This window comes from Anabrus simplex, chromosome 5 (assembly GCF_040414725.1).
Source record: "Anabrus simplex isolate iqAnaSimp1 chromosome 5, ASM4041472v1, whole genome shotgun sequence".
In the NCBI taxonomy this organism is placed as follows: Eukaryota; Metazoa; Arthropoda; class Insecta; order Orthoptera; family Tettigoniidae; genus Anabrus; species Anabrus simplex.
This window is the reverse complement of record NC_090269.1, coordinates 198,233,466-198,259,671: the sequence shown is the minus strand read 5'-3', so window position 1 is coordinate 198,259,671 and position 26,206 is coordinate 198,233,466. Positions and strand designations below refer to the sequence as shown.

Sequence of the window (26,206 nt, the reverse complement as noted above, 5' to 3'; positions counted from 1 at the left end):
AGAGAATGTTATCACCCATGTAAACCGCCGCACGGGAACACCACACATTTTTAATGAACGGACATCACATTGCCTTCGCAGAACCATGCTGGGTGCTCAACGGGCTTCTGCGAGATCACCACCCAGTTGAATGTTGGGAGTCAGGAACTCATTTCTACTAGGATTGTGAGGAGGCAAACCCAACACACCTAGACCTCTGCATATTGAGAGTTAAAATGAAATTCTTCAATATGAAATTGATCTGTGCTCATGTTCCAACAGAAGAAACGACTGATGAGGTTAAAGATTCCTTTTATGAACAGCTGGAATGCACATAGGATACAATTGCTGAAAATGATGTGAAAGTGATTCTAGGAGATTTGAACGCCAAGGTTGGAAGGGAAATCGTGTATCGGCCAAATGTGGTAAAGTATAGTTTACACGAAGAGTGCAATGACAATGGAACAATGCTGGTTGATTTTGGAGTACGCAAAAATCTCACCATAAGCAGCACTATTTTCCCACAAAAGTATATACACAAAGGATCTTGGACATCACCAGATGGAACCACAGTGAATCAGATATAAAAAGTGTTATAACAGACATCAAACATCACAAGCTTACTGGTTCTCCATGCATAACATCATAACTAGCAATAATCACCTTAAAGGATGTTCTCTTTCAAAACACAAATATATCCACAGTTCTCTGAAGTGTTAAGAGTTCTACAAGAAAGAATTTCAGTCTTACTGCAGCATAACTTATTTGTTTGTAACAGTAGTTATTTACAATTTATTTAACACACACTTTTATAGATGTAAATTTAAAAAAACCTGAGGAATAATTTTCAAGAACCCTCAATGGTTTGATATTATGTGACATGATTTTTTATTATAACTTTTTATCTGTATGTATTTTTTTTTTTTGCTAGGGGCTTTACGTCACACCGACACAGATAGGTCTTATGGCGACGATGGGATAGGAAAGGCCTAGGAGTTGGAAGGAAGCGGCCGTGGCCTTAATGAAGGTACAGCCCCAGCATTTGCCTGGTGTGAAAATGGGAAACCATGGATAACCATCTTCAGGGCTGCCGATAGTGGGATTCGAACCTACTACCTCCCGGATGCAAGCTCACAGCCGCGCGCCTCTACGCGCACGGCCAACTCACCCGGTCTCTGTATGTATTTACACTTAAGAAAATGGAAATTGCAACACCATGAAGGTATTGGTCGTTTGTGTTGATTTTCAAGATATGGAACGATGCCATGTAGGTATGCAAACGATCAAAGTTTCAGACCCACTGGATTGTTGCTACAGGTCTCCCCACGCGATTGGTCGCGGAGGAATCAACTCCAGTATACGGACTCTGGTGTAGTGTAGTTCACTTGCAGTCTGTGCAGTGAAGTGTTCCCCGTCAAACATGCCTCGACGACAGAGAAGAGCACACTATCAAGAACTGTCGCCGTTTGAGAGGGCTCGGATAATTGGGTTGTGAGAGGCTGGATTATCGCAAAGGACTGTCGCTGCACGTGTTGGCCGACAGGCATCTACGGTAAAACGTGTATGGCAGCAGTGGTCAAATGAAGGTACCCACACTCGTAGACCTGGCACAGGCCCAGCACAATAGACAACTGGAGAGAAGATCGCCGCATCATTCGGATGGCCTGGATGGAACCCCCATGCAACAGCAGCGCAAATTCGAGCAGCTGTGCCACCCGTTACACAACAAACAGTTGGTAATCATCTGCGTGCAGCTGGCTTACGAGCCTGTGTCCCAGCAGAAGGTAATCCATTGACCCCACAACAGCGACGTGTAAGGCTGGCCTGGTGTCGAGAAAGATCGACGTGGGTCGACGAATGGCATAGGGTCGTCTTTAGTTATGAATCGCGCTTCTGTCTTGCCCGCAGTGATCGCCGGAATCATGTGCGCCGACGTACCAGGGAGACGGGCTGCCCACATCTTATTGTCGAGAGGCACACAGGGCCAACACCAAACATTATGGTCTGGGGAGCTATTGGCTTTAATGTGAAATCAAAATTAGTGCTTGTTGAGGGCACTATGACTGCTTGACAGTACGTTGATAGGGTACTCAATCCAATGGTTGTCCCTATGATGGTGAACATCGCTAATGGGATGTTTCAGCAGGACAATGCCCGGGTTCACACTGCACGCATCTCCAGAGAATCTCTCCATGACATCACAACCTTAGAATGGCCGCCAGATCCCCGGACCTCAGTCCTATTGAGCATGTGTGGGACATGATGGGTCAACAACTGGCCAATCGTCCTCAGCCGCCCATAACCCTGGAACAACTGACCCGTGCAGTGCAGCAAGCATGGGCCACAATTCCTCAGGAAGCAATCAAGGGCCTTATTGACTCCATGCCTCGTCGAATTCATCAATGTATTGCAGCTCGTGGTAGGCACATCCTCTATTGATTGCTGTCCAAACTTGCGGTCAGAGGGACCTGAAAGTGTAATCATCGAAGCACAACCGAAAACTCGTCCTGCATGTTCAATTGCAGCAATGTAGCACCACTCCTTCTGGGTGTTGCAATTTCCATTTTCTTCAGTGTAATTGTATAATGGTTCTTGATTTTAATATTTGAGCTTTGAAGATGACTCAATGATGAGTAAGAAAACTAGTTCAGCACATAAGTGTTGATTTGATGGAACATTTTTTAAAGGTAGTTTTGAACCAATCATCCTGGTCGTTTTCCTTGGCTTTCTAGACAGTAGTGCTATTTCACTATCAGATACCTCATCAACTGGATGAACCTTGAACCAGCCCTTAAACACAGGAAAATACCCCGACCTGGAATTAACCAAGAACCTCCAGGTAAGAGGCAGGCTCGCTATTCTTAGACGGCAATAATAATAATAATAATAATAATAATAATAATAATAATAATAATAATAATAATAATAATAATTAGATTAACTAGATGCAGTTTTTACTATATCTGTTACTATTTTCTCAGCTACACAGAGGAACATCGAATCATGGATACATTTTTAGGCTTCCTCTCTTTATAGGTTTAATACGTCCAACATCAACATCTTGCAAAAACAAGTCTTTCCGTCCAACAAAATGGCGTCGTTCTTCCATCGATATGACGTACACTGGTTGCCTGGTTACGGTGTCCGATTTTTGTCCACGCAAGACTGTCCACGCTAATTTCAATATAGACTTCCTGCCCAAAAACATATTCATGTTAACATTTCTAATCAGATAATTAGATAGATTTATTTTCTCCACATTTTACAGTTTTCAACCTAATTAATCTTTACGGAGAAAATAGAACAGAAAAAACAAATACAAATCAAGACAAGACCGAACTGTGAAAGTACAAAACACTATAAGGATATAAATAATAGTCAACACTATTAAACAAAACCAGACTGCAACAAACAGCACACAAAAACAAGACAAACCAAAAACAATGGCCTACCTACAAAAAGTCAACTTACAATGGGCGCGTCAGCGTGTGTACCCACAGTCAGCCGCCTGTCCCGTCATCAGCAGAGTCAGGCAGCTGAATACTGACCTAAGACACCACTCTGACACACCCACTTCCTCCCCCCACTCTGCTAACCAACAGTGTGGGGAGGCCTTGATTCTCTGCTGCTTACCTATGTATCTCCCTCTGCTACTTCTATTACAACAATAACTACGACAGGAGAAAAAAAAAAAATATATATATATATAGACACCACACTACTATCTTCTAAATTCTGCTTCCTTTAACCTCTTTATACAGCGTTTTCTAACTGCCTCTAGAAACTTGCTTATACAGTATTTCTGGGTTCTTTCCACTATTTCACTATCCAGTTAACAATCTTCAGTTCATTACCCAGCTGATTCATGGCTGGGTAGGGTCTGACACATCCCACTCTGATGAGTCTAGAGTCAGACCTAAGACAAAACACTGGTTAGTAGGGCAAACACCTGAAAAGCCTCACATCTGATATGTTTTTGAGTGGTGTGTTCTGAGCTGTCAGTGGAGAGATGGTGTGGGAGGACATCAGTAGAAGAATAAGTTTGGATGGTGTCATTAAAAGTAGGAAAGATCACAATATGAAGACAAAGTTGGAATTATGTCCATACCATGTTAGTCTCTAAGTCCTTAGCTTTACTTCTATCGAGTCCACTTCCAGGTCCATTCTGTCGTCATCGTTCCTTACAGGGTCCTTGTGTGTGTTTTGGAGGGTAGTTCGTAGGAACTTCATTTCACATGCTTGCAATTTACTGACTTCTCCCTCTTTCAGTGTACATGTTTCTAAGTATGACTTGGTTCTTACGGGGACTTTGTTATCCTGAGATTATAGAAGTTGGAACTGCTAGACACTCGGTTTACTATTCCATTATCTGCAGTACCCCTGCTGGAAATCATATTCCCGACGTATTTGAATACCTGTACACATTAAATGTTTTCATCTCTAAGCTTCATGCGGCAGACAGTATCTTTACTACTCATTTTCAGTACAACAGTTTTTGTTGAGCTAACTTTCATCTGATATTGATTGAACTTTGCTACCCATTCATCCAGCCTAGTTTGTACCTCTACCTTTTGTCTCTCCCCAGATGGCTACATAGTCAGCAAACACCATGTGTATAGTTCTCCATCTCGTTCTCTTTTCAGCATTTTACAAATAATATCCACGACAGTAATGAATAGCAATGGTGAGAGTTCACTCCCTTGTTGGACACCCTATGTGGTATTAAAGCATTCTGAATGACCATCCCCAACACACACACAGCTACTACAGTTGTGGTACAGCATCTGGACTTTGCCTATGAGGTATTCAGGCACTCCCAGTTCTCTATGACACTTCCATATAACTGGTCTCGGCATCCTAACGTATGCCTTTGCTAGGCCTAAAAAATTACTACCGTTAGGTCTTTCCCTCTCTCCCAGTGCTGTTCCATTAACATCCTAGGTCAGTACTCAGCTGCCTGACTCTGCTGATGATGGGACAGGCGGCTGGCTGTGGGTACACATTGTGGGTACATTGTAAGTTGACTTTTTATAGGTAGATATGTTGTTTCTTCTACTAGTTCTAAATCCATCCTGTTCTTCCAGAACAGGTTCTATCACTGCTCGCAGCCTGGTTTCAATAACCTTTTCCATTATTTTCTAGGTCATGGCAGAGAAGTGTGATACCCCTATAATTAGCAGACTTTCTTCTGCATCCTTTTTAAAAAAAAGTGATAACTTTTGTCCAGTCTTCTGGAACCCAATTTTCACATCATATTGCTCTCAAAGTTCTGTATAGCCACTGCACTCTACATATACCTGCTGCACTGATCATGTCAGCAGTAACTTCATCGATCCCAGCTGAATTACCACTTTTCATCTTTTCTGGAGCACTTTCCACCTCAAATCAAGTAACTGGAACATCATCTATCCTCAGCCTTTCTTCTACCTCTTCAGTAGTTTCTCCTTCATTCAAAAGTGTATCGAAATAGGCCTTCATTTCATTTCTAATTTCTTGTTCGCTTCTGACTGCATTTTCATTTACTGGTTCTAGTGCTGTGATGTCCTCTTTGTCAGATCTCTTGCTTTTAACCAGGCTGTACAGCATCTTCATGTTTCCTTTACTATCTTCCTGTAGTTTTTGGCTAACTTCAGCCTGGCACTTCTCTCACAATTACTTTTAATTTCTCATTTCGGTATTCCTGGTCTAGCTTTTGTATTTTCTCATCTCTCAGTTCATCGTTGTTGCTATTTCTGGCTCTTTCAATATCCCTCAATTTCTTGGCATTATTATGTTTTCCTATTGCCTCTTTTACTATGTCATTCCACCAGGACGTCCTTTCATTCATTACTTTCCTACTTCTTCCGCACACTTCTGCACTACTGATGAAACTCATTTTAAAATTATTCCATTCCACATCACTACAGCTGGTCTCTGACATTGGTAACTTGCTATTGATCATTTCTTGGAACTTCAGTTTACAGTCCTCTTCCTTTAGCTTCCAGTCTTTCCTTGGTGTCCTCTTCCCGGTCTTTGTCTTCTGCACTTGGATTCCTGTCAGGTTAGCCACCAGAAGCTTATGGTTGCTATTAAAACATTCACTAGGAATAGCTTTCACATCTTGCACTCATTTTCCACACCTTAGGTCAGTTATCATGTAATCTATTACCAACTTATAGCAACCATCCCAGCAGTACAGTACCGTGTTATTTCATGACTTTCCTTCTTCCGGAACCATGTATTCTTGATCAGTAAATTATTCCTTAGGCACAAATCAAGTCAAAGTTCTCCTATGCTCCTTGTCCCATATCCGAAAGGCCCCATAATCCCTTCATATCCAGTTTTATCTACCCCTACCTGGGCATTGTCACCCATTAGTAATAGGTTCTCCTCATTTATACTGTCCTCTAGTTGCTGGAGGAAGTTCACGTCTCTGATTTTATTGGAATAATTTCATTTTTCACCTTTTTAACATTTAGATATCATTTACAGTTGCAAAATTATGAAGCCGAATTTACTAAACATTCCCATGTGATGCTCACAATTCCAAGTCCAGCACAGTACACGAATTCATTTTTTTTCTATTTGCTTTACGTCGCACCGACACAGATAGGTCTTATGGAGTCGATGGGATAGGAAAGGCCTAACCATGGGAAGGAAGTGGCCGTGGCCTTAATTAAGGTACAGCCCCAGCATTTGCCTGATGTGAAAATGGGGAAACCACGGAAAACCATCTTCAGGGCTGCCAACAGTGGAATTTGAACCCACTATCTGCCGGATGCAAGCTCACACCTGCGCGCCCCTAACCACATGGCCAACTCGCCCGATACACAAATTAAACAAAAGAGATATTCTACATCAAAAATAATATTGGAAAATGAAAAGCATTAATATTTAGAGTATAAGCAATGTGATGGATCTATTTTATCTCCCTTACACGATGAAGTTTGTCAAGTCGTTAGCCAGTTAGATCCTCAAACAACACACCCACAGTTATGAAGTTATAAAGAAACCAATGATGATGCTATAACAAGGCATACTAGTCAAGATGAGGAAAATAGTTTGCCATTGCTTTCCTTGCTGAACGAGGAAGTGCTATTGCAGCAACACTGGTTCTATGAGAGCACCCTTCACCTTTCACAATATCCTGATACACTAGTTCTGTGAATGCCATTACTCAGCACCTCATACACCATACCTCAGCAGCTTCCATATTGCCAGAGCCATAAATGACAGACTACTAAGTAGAGAAATCAACCTCATAAAATGGGAAAGATAAATTGAATTTCTTGGTAGCTAGTGTGATAAGCCAAGACCGATTCCAATCCTCAGACCTTAATGCTACTCTCGATCGTTCAAAGATGGCGAATCGAGTAGCCGGAATTGTTGGATATCTGGGTTTGTTTTGGTTTGTTGTTATCGTATGAATTCTGTGTAATTTTATGAAAGTTGACGATAAAGGTTAGTTTTTTTGTAGAATATAAGTGTGCGAGTGGACACATACGATCTGTAATTATACGCAGTAATGTGAGAATATGCTTGTTTTGACAGTGTTTTTACCCATTAAAGAACATGAGTGCACTAGGTGGACCAGGTTTTAGTCTAACTATGGCAATGCCTCTCATACAACTATTCTTTTCCTACAGAACAGAACACTAAGACAGAAATGGATTAGGAATATACATTGTGATTATTTTGAAGTCCATGATAAAACTGTAGCGTGCATACATCATTTTGAGAATAAGTCTAAGGTTAGGGAAGCCACTTGTCTATTTCCAAACTATTTGTGTTCCTCAAAAAATATTAATTTAGATAGAATATAATTTATATTGTGTTATTCCATCAGTATCTATGTGCTTCAAAATGTCGAGTGATTTAGATGCAAGTTTATTTTACAATAATCTGTGCTTTGCCTGTGTTAGGGTGACAGTTGGAGCAATCTGTATTGCGTTATACAGACGAAATAGTGACTTGAGGGGTTAGCTGGGTTTCTAACGTGGGGTTTTACACTACCAACACCTTCCGATTCATGCTGTGGTTATATGTTATCAAGCAGACTGCGCTGAACTGAAGCTTGTGCAAGTGGTTAAATATCAATGTTAAGTCAATAGAGTTTTTGCACTCATGTTCTTTAATGGGTAAAAAGCTATTATATCTTCAGTGTCTGAACGGTTCATTACTGAGGTTACTATCATTACCAGGCTCTTCATTGGGTTAACATAATTTCGGGTGTACTTGGGTTGAGTGACTCAGACGGGTAAGGTGCTGGCCTTCTGACTCCAAGTTGGCAGATTCGATCCTGGCTCAGTCCGGTGGTATTTGAAGGTGCACAAATACGTCAGCCTTGTGTCGGCAGATTTACTGGTATGTAAAAGAACTACTGCAGGAATAAGTTTCGGCACTTCGACGTCTAAAAAAACTGTAACAAATGAAGTTAGTGGGACGTAAACCCAATATCATTGTTATTTCGGGTGTACTTCCTATTTGTTGGGTGCTGAATTTAAGAAATTGTCCACCCCTTCAAAACTAAGGCAACAAATTGTGTTTCACAGTTCTCATGAGAGTGAATAAATCGAGGAATTTCGTACCTTAATTTATTTTGAAACATTCAAAATGATGTTAAAAGTATAATTTTAACAGTTTCATCATGTATTTTCATCTATCCAGTGAAGTGAAATCTAAGAAAAAGCATTATTTAATGAATTAAACCGAGCTCGATAGCTGCAGTCGCTTAAGTGCGGCCAGTATCCAGTATTCGGGAGATAGTAGGTTCAAACCCCACTGTCGGCAGCCCTGAAAATGGTTTTCCGTGGTTTCCCATTTTCACACCAGGCAAATGCTGGGGCTGTACCTTAATTAAAGCCACGGCCGCTTCCTTCCAACTCCTAGGCCTTCCCTGTCCCATCGTCGCCATTAGACTTATCTGTGTTGGTGCGACGTAAAACAACTAGCAAAAAAAAAAAAAATTAATGAATTGAAATTTCTAAATGATCAGCTTGTTGGTCTCTTTTCTAGCAGAATATATGCGATTCTTGTTGGCGAAGCGTTTTCATACGTGTAAAAGTTATTTTCCCTATGATGTTACATTTATCATGTTAATTTACTGCCATTTATATAATTTGTATGTCATATGTTTGTGTTAGCCAATACCAGCAATCCGGCTACTTCGGTCGCCATGTTATTTTTATATTACGGTCTTGGATAAGCAGGTATTTTAATCTTTTTTAAAATAAAATAATGAATACAAAGTACTGATATACAATTTAATATTGTTCCCTATCGTGGGAAACTATCTAAAAAGATTTTCAGCTTCTTGACTGCACTACATATCTAAATATTTCCAGAGCCTCCCCAGCATTCAACTTCAGAGTAAAACATTACAGGAGTGAACTTACCATTGGTCCCAAATTTCTTTCGCCAGTCACATGTATCCCACAACATCTGGAGGGACTGGTTCATATCCAGTTCATTATGAACAAGAAATCTTCTCAACCAGTCATCGCTATTCTTGATACGAGCTATATCAGCAGGATGAAAATCACCTGGATGAATCATAGAATATACAACAACTATTACACGATAACTTGAATATCTGTAGACAGAAAAATATAAGCTGTGCTCTATCATGAAAATATATTACTGACACTGTTAACAACTGGAAAGCAACCAATGGTTTATTCTTTAAAAGAAAAATGAGATTAAGTAAAATTTCAACTATATAGCAAATCAATTGTTGGCAAAAGAATACTTCTACATCTCAAACATTCAACTCTACCTCCCAAAAGAATAGCTGTAGCTTACAATGGCAATTCAAAGTTGTTCCATTTTAGTGCCCTGGAATCACTTTTGAATGTGTCAGTAAAAACTTTGTTTTAAAGGCAAAATGAGATTAACAGTGCAGCTTGTAGTTTCCTTGATCCACGGAGAAAATGGAACAACTCCCTCGAGAAAAAAAAAAATGAAAAACCATCTGCAGGATAGCGATTGTAAGACCTAAAACTTGAATGTCTAATGCAGTAGCTTACCAGCACTGTAGTTAAACAAAGTGTTTAGCTAGAAAAGTAGATGATTCAATCCACAGATTAAGAACAATTGATTTATTCCTGTATCAGATTTAAAATCCATGTGTATGGATATCTGAATATATATATCAAACATCCACAAAGTCAATATTTTAAGGACACTAAACAAAAGAGCTGCAAGTTTTATGGTTCACATCTAATAAACTATTTGATACAAGACTATCAAACTTGCTCATCTATTAAGATCAACTAGGGGCAAAATACATAATATTAACTATTTCCCTTACTTCATCAACAGAGAAGCAGGTAGCAACAAATAAGTTTAAAATTCATACTTCTACTACAACTTTTGGTATAATTTTCACAGAAGAGTTAATTATTACTGTATAAATTAATAAGCATAGTACCTACAAAATAAGCTTTACAAGTGTTTCCAAAACGTTTTACCCTATTAAATGGGTTCCCTCCCCCCAGCAAAGAGCTGGGAGGTGTTAGTGCCAATGGCTAACCAAGTGAAGGAGTGTACCTTAAAATTATAAAATGTCAACAGCTGAGGGGAAAAAGCAGTGGTACTGCCATATTTAAATAGCCACATAAAATACATACACTCTTCGTGTAGAACATATAATATATATATTTTTTGGATTCAATGAAGTGAAAATCAAAATGTGAATGTTTTTAACGACTTTTCACATCCAGGTATCATTAAAGTTCTTAAGAATCTGTTGTTCACAATGCAAACAGTTTCCTTGTTCCAGCAGAAGTCAAAGAAATACTGAAGCAGCTTAAATGAGCAGTCATGTCATTTCCTATATATAAATTACATATTTATTCATTTATTTCAAGGCAGTTGCTTGCTTGTCACTAATTAGGCCCATGTCTGCATTTCTAAAATGCAATTCTCTAAAGCTGAAAAACATTTTTTTCACTTTTTGACACATTCTGGAAGCTATCTTCACTGAAGATTTCCAAGTGGCACAAATGCTGGCTTTTTATCAAGACTACCAAGGTTTAAATCTCAGCCAACATATATAGTATTTTTGAAATCAAAAGTCACATCTCTGTGTTCAGTCTCGTGACCACGATAACGATATCAAAAGCTACATACAACTATTCATCATCACCACATACTCTAGAAAAGCTTTGATGTTAAATTATGTATTTAGTGTGCATTTCAAAGTAAGAAAACCTAATAATAAATATCTAAAATGAACAAGTGATCAGACAGGTTGGTACTAGAACTGAAGTACCTAACCATGATATCCCTAGCCTTTCAGAACAAAAAATAAATGCAGATTATTTCACATCTATTCAACTGCTAGAGATTTTAAGCAATCACAGAATACAATAATACTGCCGAACCAAAGGATTCCTTATTGTAGCAGTAAACATCTACCACAGATCTTTCTCATATAAGCACTCTTGAAGGTCAACCCAGTGCACCACGACTAGATTTTTCAATCCTGAAAATAGAAGGCACAGGTGGTGGTGGTGATTACTGTTTTAAGAGGAAGTACAGCTAGGCAACCATCCTCTATATAACACTAATCATAGAGAAAAAATGGAAGGTATCCGACATATAGAAAAATGAAAGTATTGGCCAAAGAAAGACAAGGGTCACGAAGGGCGTGAAAATGAAAGACTTCCTAGACATTGAGTGCTCTAATACCTTTGGGGTCAGAAAAGAACAAGAGTTGGCCAAGAGAGGTCGGATAGGAAAGATGGAAGTGAAGAGCCTTGCACAAGTAAGTGGAAGCAATGCCAGGACTCAGCTAATGGCCACGTGGTCACCAAAAGTATGTTTCTTACAGATAGAAAGCACAGGGTCAGTCTGTAAGAAACAACATACTTTTTACTTCTTTCTGCTAGTGGTTTAACATCTCACTAACACATTGCAGGTTTTTGGCAATGTAAGGATGGAAAAAGGCTAGGACTGGGAAGGTAGCTGCTATGGCCTTAAAGGTACATCCCCAGCATTTGCCAAGTGTGAAAACGGGAAATCGTAGAAAATCTTCAGGGCTGCCAACAGTGGGATTCAAAGTCACTATCTCCCGAATGCAAGCTCACAGCTGCGGAACCCTAACTGCACAGCCAACTGGTACAGCCAACGTATTATTACTGAATGAATTGACAATATTTATTGCTGAAGAAAAATACTAGTTGTCTTCACCCGATCTCCAAAAAGTTAAGAGTAAGCAAGAACGAATGAATATTATATTCAATTATTTGTTATAAAATAATGTCATAAGGAATGATGCAGGTTCTCTGTAATGTTTACGGGCACAACTAAGAACTACCTACTAGAATAGCTTAGATGAGCAGTGAAGCCATTACCATAAGGAACAAAAATGGCAGGTCTAATTCTTGAAAAGCTCCAGGCTGAAATACAATACTGATGAAAATGAAATAGCGGAAGCACACATTTATTTCCAGCATACAACAAACAGCTATTATTTTTATTAAGTTTCAAAACATACAGAGAATACACATAGAACAATGAAATGTGGAGTTAAGTTCAGCGCTGCTGTATGACGTCGTAGTCAAAGATGGCTGCTACTTTTGACGTCGTAGAGAAGAGTTTTCTTCACCCGTTCTCACTGACACAGATGCAAAAGTTCAGTACTCCGAGGAACCTAATTCTTCCAAAAACCGATTGAACAGTTCCTGTTGTAACGGTTTTGTAAATAAATGTGCCAACATCATATCAGAAGGACAGTATTGAACATTTATAATTCCCTTCTCATGCAGATTCCGTAACAGATGATGACATCGATATGTTTAGTTCGATTTCCAGAAACACTCGATTCAATCAGTCAAATGCAACCTTGGTTATCTTCAAACATGTTGATTGGCTCCACAAATCCACAGTACACAAGTATGAAGGATAAGTTTTCCACCTCATCAATACTTTATTTTACAAAATGTTTTGTATTATTTACATTAAAACAGTACCGGTTTTGACCTGTAAATAGGTCATCATCAGCTGTTGGTGAACTTGCTTAATAGCGATTGTTCGCTATTTTAATCTTTAGGTTCTGATATCTGAAAGCAATGTTCTTCGCCTGGTTGGCTGAGATACTATAATCTATCAGAAGCTAATAGATTATAATAAAATCCACAGTAGTTTCACAATTTTTGCAGTCTGGTTTAACAAAAATGATCCATCAGTTTTTCGTTAAATTTGGAGACCCAAATGTTTTACATCACCTAAGTTTTTCAAGTCAAAACAATTGAAATAACTAAAATCTTTGATTAACTGCTCGAGCCACAATAACTCCCGACTAGATAGAGACGCTGCAACATACTCTGCTTCTGTTGATGACATTGCAACAGAAATTTGCTTGCGACCAGACCAGGCAATTGTCCTCTTTCTGAGTAGGAATACATACCCACTTGTCAATTTTCAATTCATCCTGTCACTAGCCCAGTCAGCATCCTCATACTATTTCAAATCTTAACTTCCGTGCAAAGAAAAATGCAATTTCTTATCCTACTTATTGCTCAAATACTTTTAATAACATTAGAATCAGCCGTAGCTATTAGACTGTTGCAGCAAGGTAACGCATTACCCGCTTCACAGCATTCCAATCACTTTGCTTTGGTCTTTCAACACAACGAATAAAAATGCCAACTGCCGTACTGATGTCAGGCCTTAATACTGTACTTAAATACATTAAAGATCCTATTGCCTTTCTGTACGCTGTATTGTTTTATAGATCTGGACTATCAGTTATTTCTGCAGATAGAAAACTCGTTTCCATTGGGGTAACTGCTGGCTTTGCTTCTAATAATCCGTAGTCTTGGAGCAGTTTCGCAATTTTTGTACTCTAGTTTAACAAAAGTTTTTCGTTTGATTTGGAGTCCCTAACAATGTTTTACATGACCTAAGTCTTTCAAGTCAAAATAACCAAGTAGTTCTTGACCAACTCTTGCTGTTAATTCTGAAAATCTACCAGCAAGTCATCCACATATAACAAAATATATGTAATAAAACCATCTTCTTGTCTTCGGGAATACAGACATTGATCAGCCTTTCTTTGTTGAAACCTTAGCTGCAATAAAACTTCTTGAGCCTTTTATTCCACACAAGTGCAGACTGTTTCAATCCATAAAGACTTTTGCAATTTTAATACTCTCGTTTTCCTGGCCCGATTCTTCAAAACCTTGTGGCTGTTCCATGTACAGTAGCCTATATACCTTCTGTTAATTCGTCATTGAAGTATGCAGATTTGACATCCAAATGTAGAGCCATGAGACATTTCTGTGCAGCTTCAATGAACAAAACTCTAATATTCATGTTTAACAACTGGTGCAAATATTTCGTCGAAATCTTCTCCAAATTTCTGTGGAAAACCTCGAGCTACCAAACGGTCCTTCTACGTGTGAACGTTTCCAACCCCGCCTCATTTCGCTTTGAAAACCAATTTGCATGAAATTGCTTTCTTTCCAGATGGAAGATCTGCCAATTCCCATACTTTTATGTTCATTCAGAATATGTAGTTCCACTTCAGCAGCAGTAGACCATAATTTTCGCTCCCGAGGTTCCATTTTCAGTAGTTCATCCCATGTGCTAGGGTCTCTCACGTAATCTGTTTGTATTTTGTAGGACTATATTCATGGTGCTACTCCTATTTCTTCATTTAGATGCACATCTGGGGATTCCTCTTCAATTTCAGTTGTGCTGTCAAATTCCTTTTCCAAGTCGTCTTTTTTCTACATAAGAATCTTGTGCAATGTCATTAGGTGAACATGTTTCTATAGGAATTCCCTTCGTCAATGAGTTGGTCTGAGAGATGACATTGGTTTCCCCTTCTGACATTGTACTGCTAATAAGATCCGTGTGACTGGTGTCATATTAGACTATTTTCACTTATCTGCTGACCCAAACCTTGGCTGTCTAAGGGTCCAAAATCCTATATACAGCCATCATACCCAATAAGAAAAACCTACTGCTTTATCATTCCATTTCTTGCATTTCTGATTGGGAATCAAGGAATAAATCTTCGATCCAAAAACTTGTAGATGACTAGGATCAGGTTTCACTCCTGAGTATAACTCGATGGGAGTTTTATTGATACTCCGACTCACTGATCGATTTTGTAAGTATGCTGCTGTTAAGACAGCTTCTCCCCAGTAACGGTTGTCTAATCCAGCATCTAACAGCATACATTTTGCAAATTCAGTTAGTGACCTGTTTTTCCTCCCTGTGATACCATTCTGCTAAGGAGTATAGGGGACAGTAACCTGCTGATGTATGCCCTCTTTCTGCAGATAAATTTCAAGTTCTTGACAAACTTATTCTTTGCCATTGTCTGGACAAATGGGAATTGGTTTTCACCCAAATCTCGTTAACATTTGGGTGATATATTCGCGTATGACACCTGGTACTTCATCCTTGGATTTGACTAATCTCACTACAGTAAGTCTTGAGTAGTCGTTGATTAGAGTCAGAAAATATCTGTTGCCACTAGATGCCGCCGTTTGCATAAGCCCACAAAGTTCGGAATGGATGGTTATCATTCCATAACTTCATGAATAAAGACAGTACATATCAAGCTCACTGAGTATCATCCAAATGTCACCTCTGCACTATTTTATGGCCTTGAAATTTAGACCCTCAAATCACTGAGACATAAAAAAAAAAAAACAACATGGGCGTTTCCATCAGATCCATCTTTAACATTAACTGGGAGGACTACATCAACCTCACAATTCTTGAGGAAGCATATACAATAGTAGAGGCCTCCAATCATTAGCCTTCAGCTGAGATGGATAGGGCATGTCCACCACATGAGTGATACCAATACTTTTGATACATCCGATTAGAATAGGAACCATAAAAGAAATGTGTTTTTCTATATTGGCAATCCGATGAAGATTTATGATGGTACCTATCGGTACAAAGGTCGCCTGTTTGCTAGCAAATTTGTGCAAACAAGGCGTTCGTTACACGAGGTAGTCGACAAAGACTATCATGAGAGCAGTGCTAGTGGGCAAGAAAGATCTAGACCACCATGGATAGTCTCCGGTTTTGGAGAGGATTCCTTTTAGATTTTAAATAAGTATGTGAAGTTCTTTCGGGGGTAAGAATTTAAAGATGTAATTTTGATACTTCGTATTTCTTCCGGTGTGCCTAATTGGATTTGAATGGGGCCATCAGTATTTAGAAACATGACATACAATAATGTACTGGTGATATTTTGAGAGCATTTCTCTTGAAATCCTCCTCCTTGTTTACCTGCAACTTTTCAAAATTCCTTTTTCATCCCGATTTCAACTTTCTCACTTGTTCTTCCGTCGCAATGTAGTATGGGCTTATCCCCAATGTGTTTGGGCAATTGTGTCCCAGAAGAATGCTTTTCATGTAAAGTATGGCTGGTGGGATTTGCTATGTCTTCATTAGCAATCCCTTGCCTTTTAATTTGTCAGCGATATTTATCAAATGTAATATCATCTTGTGTTTAGATTTCGTTTTCTGATTGGATGCAGTTAGCATGGGATTAGCCCTTATGTTATTGGGTAGTGATGCCCCCTTTAGGTTCACTGAGCTGTATACCTAAGTTAGGATTGCTTTCTCTCTTGCTTTGACAGGTAAACTTATTTAATCTTGTATTGGAATCTTTTTGCCTGGTCACCCAATATTACAGGAATAGTCTCTGTTTAAATGGGGATCTTCCATCACCAAAGCAGGTTTTACTTTCTATGACCAATTTTCTAATTTCTAATATTTTTGTGTTTTGAACATTCCTAACTATACTGCTTGCATTCTTCTTCTTTTGAATAAGCCCATTTAGACAATGCTTACACAACTCCTGGGTTTCGATCTTTGCCCAGTAGTGGTACATCATCTCTTTTCTTTCCTCCCACCAGAGGGTACCTCTCTTCTTCAGTAGTTTTCCCTGAAAACCATGGACTTTTCTCAGGGTCTTACGGCCTGCCTGTTTTGAAAGTCTACAAGACCTAGCTCTTTTGTGTCCTCCTCAATCTCCATCAGCCATGTGGTATGGACTTTCATATTTATCCAGAAGATGAACAGGTTGTTGGTCAGTTTGTTAGGAGACAATCTTGCCATACAACCATATAAAAATTCCATCCTTTTCCTGGCACAGTTGGAGACCCTCTCTATCAGGGAATAGAGCTCTGAACTATGACGTCTCCAGTATTCCCCATCTTCCAGTAATGGACCTAGGATCATTCTGAGAATTCTTCTCTCTCCAATTTCCAGTTTTTCAATCAAATCTTTTCTAAAAGACATTCCGTGGCATACAGGGCTTCCTGATGGATGACTGTTGTGAAGTGTTTTGGCTTCAGATTTTGTGATAAGCAATCGCTTGTTGTAGGTATTTTGAGTCAGTTAACAGGCCAGTTCCAGGTTGTTAACTCTCATGGAGACAGCTGCTTTCTGTAACAAGTTGGGACCAATCTAGTTTTTGAGGTTTTTAACCTTTTGACGAGTGCACACGGCATATGCCGTGCACTATTGCCGGCCGCATCTGAGTACGTATTTGACCGGTAAACAACCTCTGGGGAGTAGGAATTAAAAAAAAAATTACAATAAACTTCTTTATTACTACTTTGAGAGACTTTGAGTCACATGAAAAAACATTTCGGATCAAGAAAACACTGTCATTTGAAAACTTTAATATATCACCTTCACTAAGATCTCTACTTAGTTCATCTATAATATCACTTGTGTCCAGAAACTCCATAACATCACTTGTAATTTACAAAAGAAGAAATATTCACAGTTATATTTACAAAAACCAAGAATATTTATAGCTATGAAGAGCACACACAACCATCCACATCGGCGGCAATCGTAACACTGTTGAAACCTGTAGGCTACCGGTGAGTCAAATTGTTACATTGTAGCGAGTATATGCATTTCCATCTGAGACCACCACCACACATACAGAACTAGGATTTGTACAGCGACAGTATTCGAATAACTGAAAAAGTTCCAAGAAACGCCGCCAGATTTCACATTACGTCAGTAAGCAATTAAGTTCTTAGTACTAGCCTAAAACAACAAATGCCGTGCTCCCTCATGTGGGACCAAACGGCAAATGCCGTGCGCACTCTACTGACTGTCCTTAGGTGCACTCGGTAACAGGTTAAATTTCTCCACTCGCTTTATTTTACCCTGTTTTAATACATCTCCATGTTAGCCTCTTAGATATTGATTAAGTACTGGTTCGAACCCCACTGCCGGCAGCCCTGAAGATGGTTTTCCGTGGTTTCCCATTTTCACATCAGGAAAATGCTGGGGCTGTACCTTAATTAAGGCCACGGCCACTTCCTTCCCACTCCTAGCACTTTCCTATCCCATCGTCGCCATAGGACCTATCTTCTGTGTCAGTGCGACATAAAGCAACTAGCAAGAAAAACTATATATAACTTATATTGGTAAAGTACTTGGTTTTCTCTGGTGACACTTCAAATCCTGCTTTGGCTGTCTTATTTTCGCAGACAAATGACCTGGATTGCCCCTATTTCTAGAGATTCAGCAATCCGTGCCCTGTTGTCTGCAAAGGACAGAATCTGTCAGTGCATCAACAAGCATTGGAATATTACCAGAGCACCTTTCTAGCAAGAAAAAGAAAGCATCTTCAACTTCATTAGATTTGTTTATTGTGGAAAACCACAGATTTAAAAGTAGCTTCATATGTATAGTAATAAAACTTTACTAACAGGGATGGAAAACAGAGGTTAGGAATCCAGCAAAGCACGGCTCACATGACGTGACAGCACACTACACAAGGCTGCCAACTTAGGCTAGTGACAAGACCACTGTACTGATTAGGTCCAGCTAGTGACAACACCATTGGTCTGGACTGGTTAGGTCCGGCTAGTGACCCCTCAGTAGTTGTTCACGTCTTAACGATCTCCTTTCTTGTGAAGGGGGTGGATCAAAACTGAGATCTAGTCAGATGGCATCTTCTCTATGTCCCAGGTATTCTGAATGATCTCAGTAAGCTTGTTCACTGCCTTGATACTAACACTTCCAGAGTTCAGCCACAGGGAGTCTTCCAGCTGCTATGTTGCTCTCGAGTAGCTGGATGATATGACCAACTTCTTTGAATGATGGGGGTGATGAGCCTGGGTTTGGTGCTGTTTGTTGGTAGTCAGGCTTCACTGTGTGGATCACAGTATTTTTGAAGTACTCATCTAGGAGATGACAGTTTTGTAAACCACCTTTCCCTGCAAGCAGGACTGGCTGGTTCAAACCAACTGATTTTTTTTAAACTGCTGTGTTTCTTTTAAATTGTTTATTCATAGTATTTTTTATCATTTCTTAATTCTATTACTGGTACAACAATGACTGTTTAAATTTAAACAATCTTAACAATTTATAGAGTGGTTGCATAAACTGTTTACCCAACACTGGCTGGATACTGTTCTCATAACGGTTGTAGGCCTACTACTTCATATCCTTGGGCCATACCTTGATTAAGACCATGGATGCTGCCCTTTCCCATCCTTGCAGTGAAGAAAATCTTTCATGTGCTTGTACGATGTTAAATATTTAAATATTACTGTATTATGTTATATATACTACTATATAATACCATATTATGTTTTTGGCAGAATTGAGCTTTTAGGCAAAGCAGAAGTAAAGAATGCACCACAAATCTAAGAGATTGATAAAATTGTTAATGAAATGGGCAACAAAGTCGTTAGTCTCCCTCCATATTATGCACGGTACAACCCGATAGAGTCGATCACACCACCACCTTTAAAATAAAATATGTTGAAAAATTGCTGCATGATGCCATTGACAGCGTAACAGATGACTAGGGGAAATGTGTTCAACATGCGGAAGCCTTGAAGGATGAAGATTACCACAAGCAGTGTGCATGACGTGGCCACTGAGTTGATATTGATAACTTTGAGAGAAGACCATTCAGATGACAGCTCTTCCGAATACCAGTCCGACTCCTGTGACGAATGTAATAGGCCTAATCATGACGAGTACCATGCTTATCAGTTTGTGCAAAGTAACATGCTGTTTTATGAACTTTGACCTTCATTGCTGTGCTTTCACAGATGGCATTATCAGCTACGAGGCATGTTTTTTAAGTAAGTACCGTTTTGATATTCCGCCGATGCAGCGCTGCAGTCGGCATTCCGTGCATGCGCGCCGTGTACCTGCACCCATTGGCAAGGCTGAGACGCCATTACGGCAATAGTCACCCTTGTGTACGTTTGCTGGCAAGCATTTGAAATGGCCTCGACGATCGAGAGTCCCACCGACTGTGAAGTCCGGTCTCTTATTTGTTTTCTGAGTGTAAAAGGTTTAAAAGCTATCGATATTCATCGTGCAATTTACGGAGCAACATTATGAGCAATGGAATGGTTAGGAAATGGGTTCGAGCATTTAAAGGTGGACGCAAAGATGTGCATGATGATGAATGGAGTGGGCGACCTTCAGTCATTAGATTCACAATTAAGTATTTATTTTCCACCTAGTCGATACAATGATTGCTTAAGGCAATTTTTAATGGTCAAAAGTGGTACATGTTTCGTATATTATCAACATCTTCAGCCACATAACACTGTTTAGATGAAAAATGTATAAAATTGACAAAGTAATGCTTTAGAGGAAGTGTCCTTAAAATTAACATAAGATTGACAAGATTAAAACAAACAAATAACTCAAGAGAAAATATATAAATTATTTCTACAATAGAAAGCAGTCGTCAAGGAAACACTTGTACAATATTCCATAGAGAAATTGTCCTAATAAATATTCTTTTCTTAATAATTCATGAAAAAAGATCAATTTATAAATTAAAAATTATACAATTTACAAGTAATTATCGAAATGAAGAAATCTTGATATCACAGTGCGGCTCTTATTATTAATGTAGATGAAGATATAACTAATTCCTAGTTGTCAAATCTTATTAAGCCTGCTTTCCTTTGGAACAGTAACTCCTGTCATTCTTTCACAGTTTTGCGCCGGGTGTAATATTGATGATGCGTTCTTCCTTGCTCTTGCACCTGAGGAGGTGGAGGAGCGGGGGATATAGGTGTGTCAAGAACTTCCTTGCTGTCACCTATAGCTTCAACTGAGGAGGAATAAGTTGTAGGGCTATCTGTAGGAGGAGAAATTCCAATTCTTTTTTCGTGATCCTTCTCAAGTATTTTCAAATATACTAGAATTTGATAATATAATGGATTCTTATATTCTACAGCCTCATTAAGGTTATCATTTTTCTTTACAAGTTGGTCTAGATGAATGTACAGGTCTTCATATGTGTTCATTAAGCTGCCCTTTTTTAACTTTTTTATGATGGTCAGGTCTTGTTCTATGTTGGTAAATTTATGACCTGTGGCAGTCATGTGTGATCCCATTGCTGAGAATCTTCTATGTTTTTCAGCATTCACATGTTCCAAATATCTAACTTTAAAATTGCGGCCAGATTGTCCTATGTATGTATTCTTACATTCAAAGCATGTGAGTTTATATATTCCGGAATCAAAAAATTTATCTTTTTCCGAGAGATTTATTGTATCATGGTTGAAAATACTATGTTTCATGTTGTTATTGGTGGAAAATGCAATTTTAAAATTTTTTCTCTTAAATAAATTTGTTATTACATGAATGTTTGGATTATTATATGTGAACTTGATATATTTTTCAGTTTTACTAGGTTCGACTGCTAATTTAGATTGTTGCTTCTCCGAAAATTTATTAATTATTTTATCAATCATGTTATTGTTGAAACCATTCAAGAGGGCTTGTTGTCGGATAAACAACAGTTCTTTATTCCTTTCAGATTTGGATAAAGGAATACTAAACGCTCTGTTAACGTAACTATAATATGCTGATCTTTTCTGTGCCTCAGGGTGTAACGAGTTGTTCTTGATAGTGGTCAGTGTGAAAGTGGATTTTCTGTGTATTTTGAAAGAAAATCCTTTTTCTTCTCTTGTTGTGACTATGTCCAGAAAATTCAGTGATCTTTCAACTTCTTCTTCTACAGTGAATTTTATATTGGAATCCAAATTATTCAGTATATTTAAAACTTTATTGCTATCGGTGAGTCTGTTATCTATTATAGCGTAAACATCGTCCACATAACGTGTCCAAAAATCCAAACCCTCTATTTGATTAATAATTTTCGTGTGTTCCAAATAGTCTAAGTATATATTAGCCAATATTCCTGATGCTGGGGCAGACAGCTGACCGAGCAGTGAGAGAAAACAGACGCTTTATGATTATGTCTTTATCTGATGTGTTTCCTCAAATTTCTCAAAGTGTTCTTTATGAAATTGTGAGTGAGCGATTAAATTACCGAAAGGTGTGCTCACGCTGGGTACCAAAAATGTTGACGGAGGAGCACAAAAGCAAATGTTTGGGCAGTGCCTTAACTTTCCTGGAGCGTTACCACGAGGAAGGTCATGATTTTTTGAGTCAAATTGTAATAGGGGATGAAACCTGGGTGGCCTACATTACAATGAATCAAAACAGCAGTCTATGGAATGGTGACATTCAACTTCACCCAAGAAAGTGAAGGTTAATCAAACAACATCAGCCCGGAAAAACGTGTACCATGTTTTGGGACAGAAAGGAGGTGTTACTGGTGGACTTTTTGCCCCGTGGTGAGACAATCAATTCAGCAACGTATTGTGGGACCTTAAAGAAATTGCGCCGCTCAATTCAGAACAAAAGGCGTGGCATGCTCAGTAACGGCGTCCTTTTGCTTCATGACAATGCCCGCCCACGTGCTGCTCATCGAACCCAAGACCTCATCACATCATATCGCTGGGAACAACTCGATCACCCTCCATATAGTCCAGATCTTGTGCCCAGTGATTACCACCTGTTCCTGCATTTGAAGAAACATATGGCCAGCAAACGCCACGATGACGATGATGGTGTCAAGATGGCTGTGTTGCAGTGGCTGACAAATCAGGCTGCCAACTTCTATGAGGATGGTATGCAAAAGCTCGTTGTACGATATGACAAGTGCCTCAATATTGGTGGGAATTATGTTGAAAAGTAATGTTACAGGCTTTCATATAAAAATAAAATTGTTAAAAAAATCTGTTTGTTTTTCATTTATTTCAAAACGGTACTTACTTAAAAAACATGCCTCGTATTATCCTGCAGCTATCAAAGGGGAGAGGTATGGTTCAAGTCCTGCTACAGTCATCGATCTTTCTCAGTTTCTCAAATTGATTAGCTTCTAAGACATAACATAATATTTTGTATGTATTTGTATGCTATTAGGTTGGGAAGGGGGTGTGTGATTAGCTCAGTGGCTTAGCAGCTGGCTTCCCACCTGGAAGACTGGAGTTTAAATCCCGGTCATCCTGGGTCGAGATGTTCATCTCAAAAATCAAGTGGCGTCAGGAAGGACAGAATCAAAATGAACCTAGAGGCTCCAGTGACACCAGAAATAACTCGGATAAGCAGAAGAAACTTTATACAGGTATGAAGTCACAATCTAATAGATGTATACACATGAAATATAAATCATTGGGCGTGGAAGATATGTTATTACACAGCGCAATTGCTGACAATGCTATCTGGTACTCCAGCTTTTTGTTTGGAGCTTATTGTTTGAATATCTATATGTTTGTTGGCCAGCAAATGCTTTTTATCTCGGAATGCTCTCTTTGCCATGGCTATCCTCTTCATGACTTCTGATATGCTCCGATTATCACTCGTGATCAGGGTTCCTAGGTAGCAAAACTATTTCACTTGTTCTATTTTTATCAGGGCCAATTTTTAAGTGTGTTACAGGTGTTTTCTTGTCTTTACATATCGCCATGGTTTTTGTTTTCCTTGTATTAATTTTGAGGTTCCATTTGCCTAAAGTTTGTGCTAATATGTTGATCATTCTCTACATACTTTTACCTGTTTCTGCTAGTATGGCACTATCATCAGCAAATCTTATAGAGTGTACTTGTTTGCCATTAATTTTATCCCCATTGTTTTCTCCTTCATGACTGCGATGGCTTCTTCGATGAACATATTGAAAAGATAAGGAGACAGTGGACATCCTTGCCTAACTCCTCTTCTTATTTTGGGATTTTTCTTTGTTCCACTGATTTCTAAATCTGTGGTCTGCATTCTGTATAAATTTAGTATGAGGCGTCTATCCTTCCAATCAATTCCTGCTTTTTTCATGGTGGAAAAGTTGTTCCCAGTCTACTCGATCAAAAACTTTCTCTAAGTCGACAAAGGTCACACATACTTTCCTATTCTTCTCTCCAGAATTAAACGTAATGCCAGAATTGCTTCCCTAGTACCCCTCCCTGATCGAAATCCAAACTGGTCATTATCGATATAGTGTTCTAACTTCCATTTAATCCTATTCTTGATGATGTTGAGCAGTATTTTTGAAGCATAAGACAGGAGAGTGACAGTTCGATAATCTGAACAGTCCATGGCATTCCTTTTTTTTTGGTATTGCAACAGTTCTGGTTTTACTAAAGTCAGGTGGAACTATGCCATTCTCATAGCAATCTGACACCAGCTGAAAAAGGTAACGTTTCATATCGTCGCCCAAGTGTTTCAGAAGTTCTGCTATAAAGTTATCTGGACCGGGTGCTTTCTTTCCCTGGAGACTGTGTAGTGCTGCATTAAACTCTGAAGATGTGACTGAGGGACCCTTTCTGCATTCGTCTATCTCATGTTCTTTTTCAATGTAGCTGGTTGTATCATTTACATCGTTTCCTTAGTACAGGTCTTCAATGTATTCTTTCCAACGTTCACAGATTTCTTCGGTGTTGAACACGAGGTTTCCCATTTTATCTCTGACTATGGAGCTTCTGGTTTTTGGTTTGTGTTGTAGGGTTCTGATACTGAAATATGCCTTTTCCACCTGTCCTCTGATCATGCCCTTTTCTATAATCTTGCTTGTCTCCTTCATCCAGTTCTCCTTTGCTTCGTGACACTTTGTTGTGATCTGATTTCTAATTTCTTTGTACCGTTCTTTATTCCCTACTCTCCTCTACTTATTCCTTTCACGAGTAAGGTTTCTGATTTCATCAGTCATCCATGGCTTCCTCGGCTGTGACTGTCTTCTTCCCAGCAGCTTCAGTTATACCATTCCTTATTTCCTCCCATTTTGCACTGTCATGAAAAATCTCTGCTAACTGATTAGTTTTCATTTTGTATGCCAGTGTTCTTTAAACTTTGTGTGTTCCATTTGTGCTGGGTCAATTTCATATTCTTCTTTAGCTTAATGTCACACTTAGCTATTACAAGATTGTGGTCGCTGTCCACATCAGGTCCTGGATAGCTGTGGCTGGATTTAATCTGGTTTCGATATTGCTGTCTGACTAATATATAATCAATCTGATATTAGGCATTATCTCCAGGTGCATTCCATGTGTATCTTCTTTGGACAGGTACTTCAAAGAATGTGTTTGTTATAACCATGTCATACTATTCACAAAATTCTAAAAGTCTCTGACCTCTTTTTTTCATGTTTCCTAGTCCGAATTTACCAGCATATTTCAAGTTGCTATGTGAACCAACAGAGGCATTGAAATCGCCCGTTATGACCACATTATCTTTATTTCCTATGAGTTCCAACAAGTTTTCAATTTGCTCATAGACTACCTCTACCTCTTCATCGGAACTGTTTGAAGTTGGGCAGTATACCTGAATGATCACTAGATCAACTGGAGTGGCTTTCACTTTGATCATCATCAATCTGTCACTTACATGATATGTGTTGATCACGTGACTGGACTATTTTCTTCGCAAGATAATAGCCACTTCATTCATTCCCGATTTTTCACTTCCACTGTAAATTATTCTAAATTCGTCTGAACAGAAGTCCCCGTTTCCTGACCACCTTGTTTCACATATTCCTAAAATATCAAGTGCTGTTTCTTGCATTGCGATTTTGATTTCTTCTAATTTTCCTATTCTTAGCAATGTTTTCACATTCCAAGTCCCTACATTGAATTTATTACGCACTTTCCTGCAAGGATTCCGTTGGATGACGACCCGAGAGGCCTTGCAGCCATCCCCTCTCCTGCCGGATCTTGGGTTCCGAAGCCCATGATCAGTATTTACAGTTTCGCTCAAGCTTCTATCCATGACAGCTAATCTTGGGATTTTGCTTGTGCAGTGGTTTCCCGTTGCCTTCTGCACATCAGGTTAACAGCTGCCCCTAACCTGGAGAACAAACGCTGCCCTCAAGCCGCCCACTATGGGTCAGACGCTTGCAGTGATGAATTCCAGTGGCATTTCCTCCACT

At 39.1% G+C, this 26,206-nt stretch overlaps 1 protein-coding gene across 1 annotated transcript in view; it reads right to left on the bottom strand.

Moving 5' to 3' along the window:
* The window catches only part of LOC136873911 (motile sperm domain-containing protein 2), a 234,990-nt gene that overhangs the window by 202,866 nt on the left and 5,918 nt on the right, over positions 1-26,206 (bottom strand). The window contains exon 2 of the mRNA XM_067147242.2: positions 9,354-9,500. Within this exon, the coding sequence (XP_067003343.2) occupies positions 9,354-9,500 (147 nt within the window). The remainder of the gene's footprint in view (positions 1-9,353; positions 9,501-26,206) is intronic.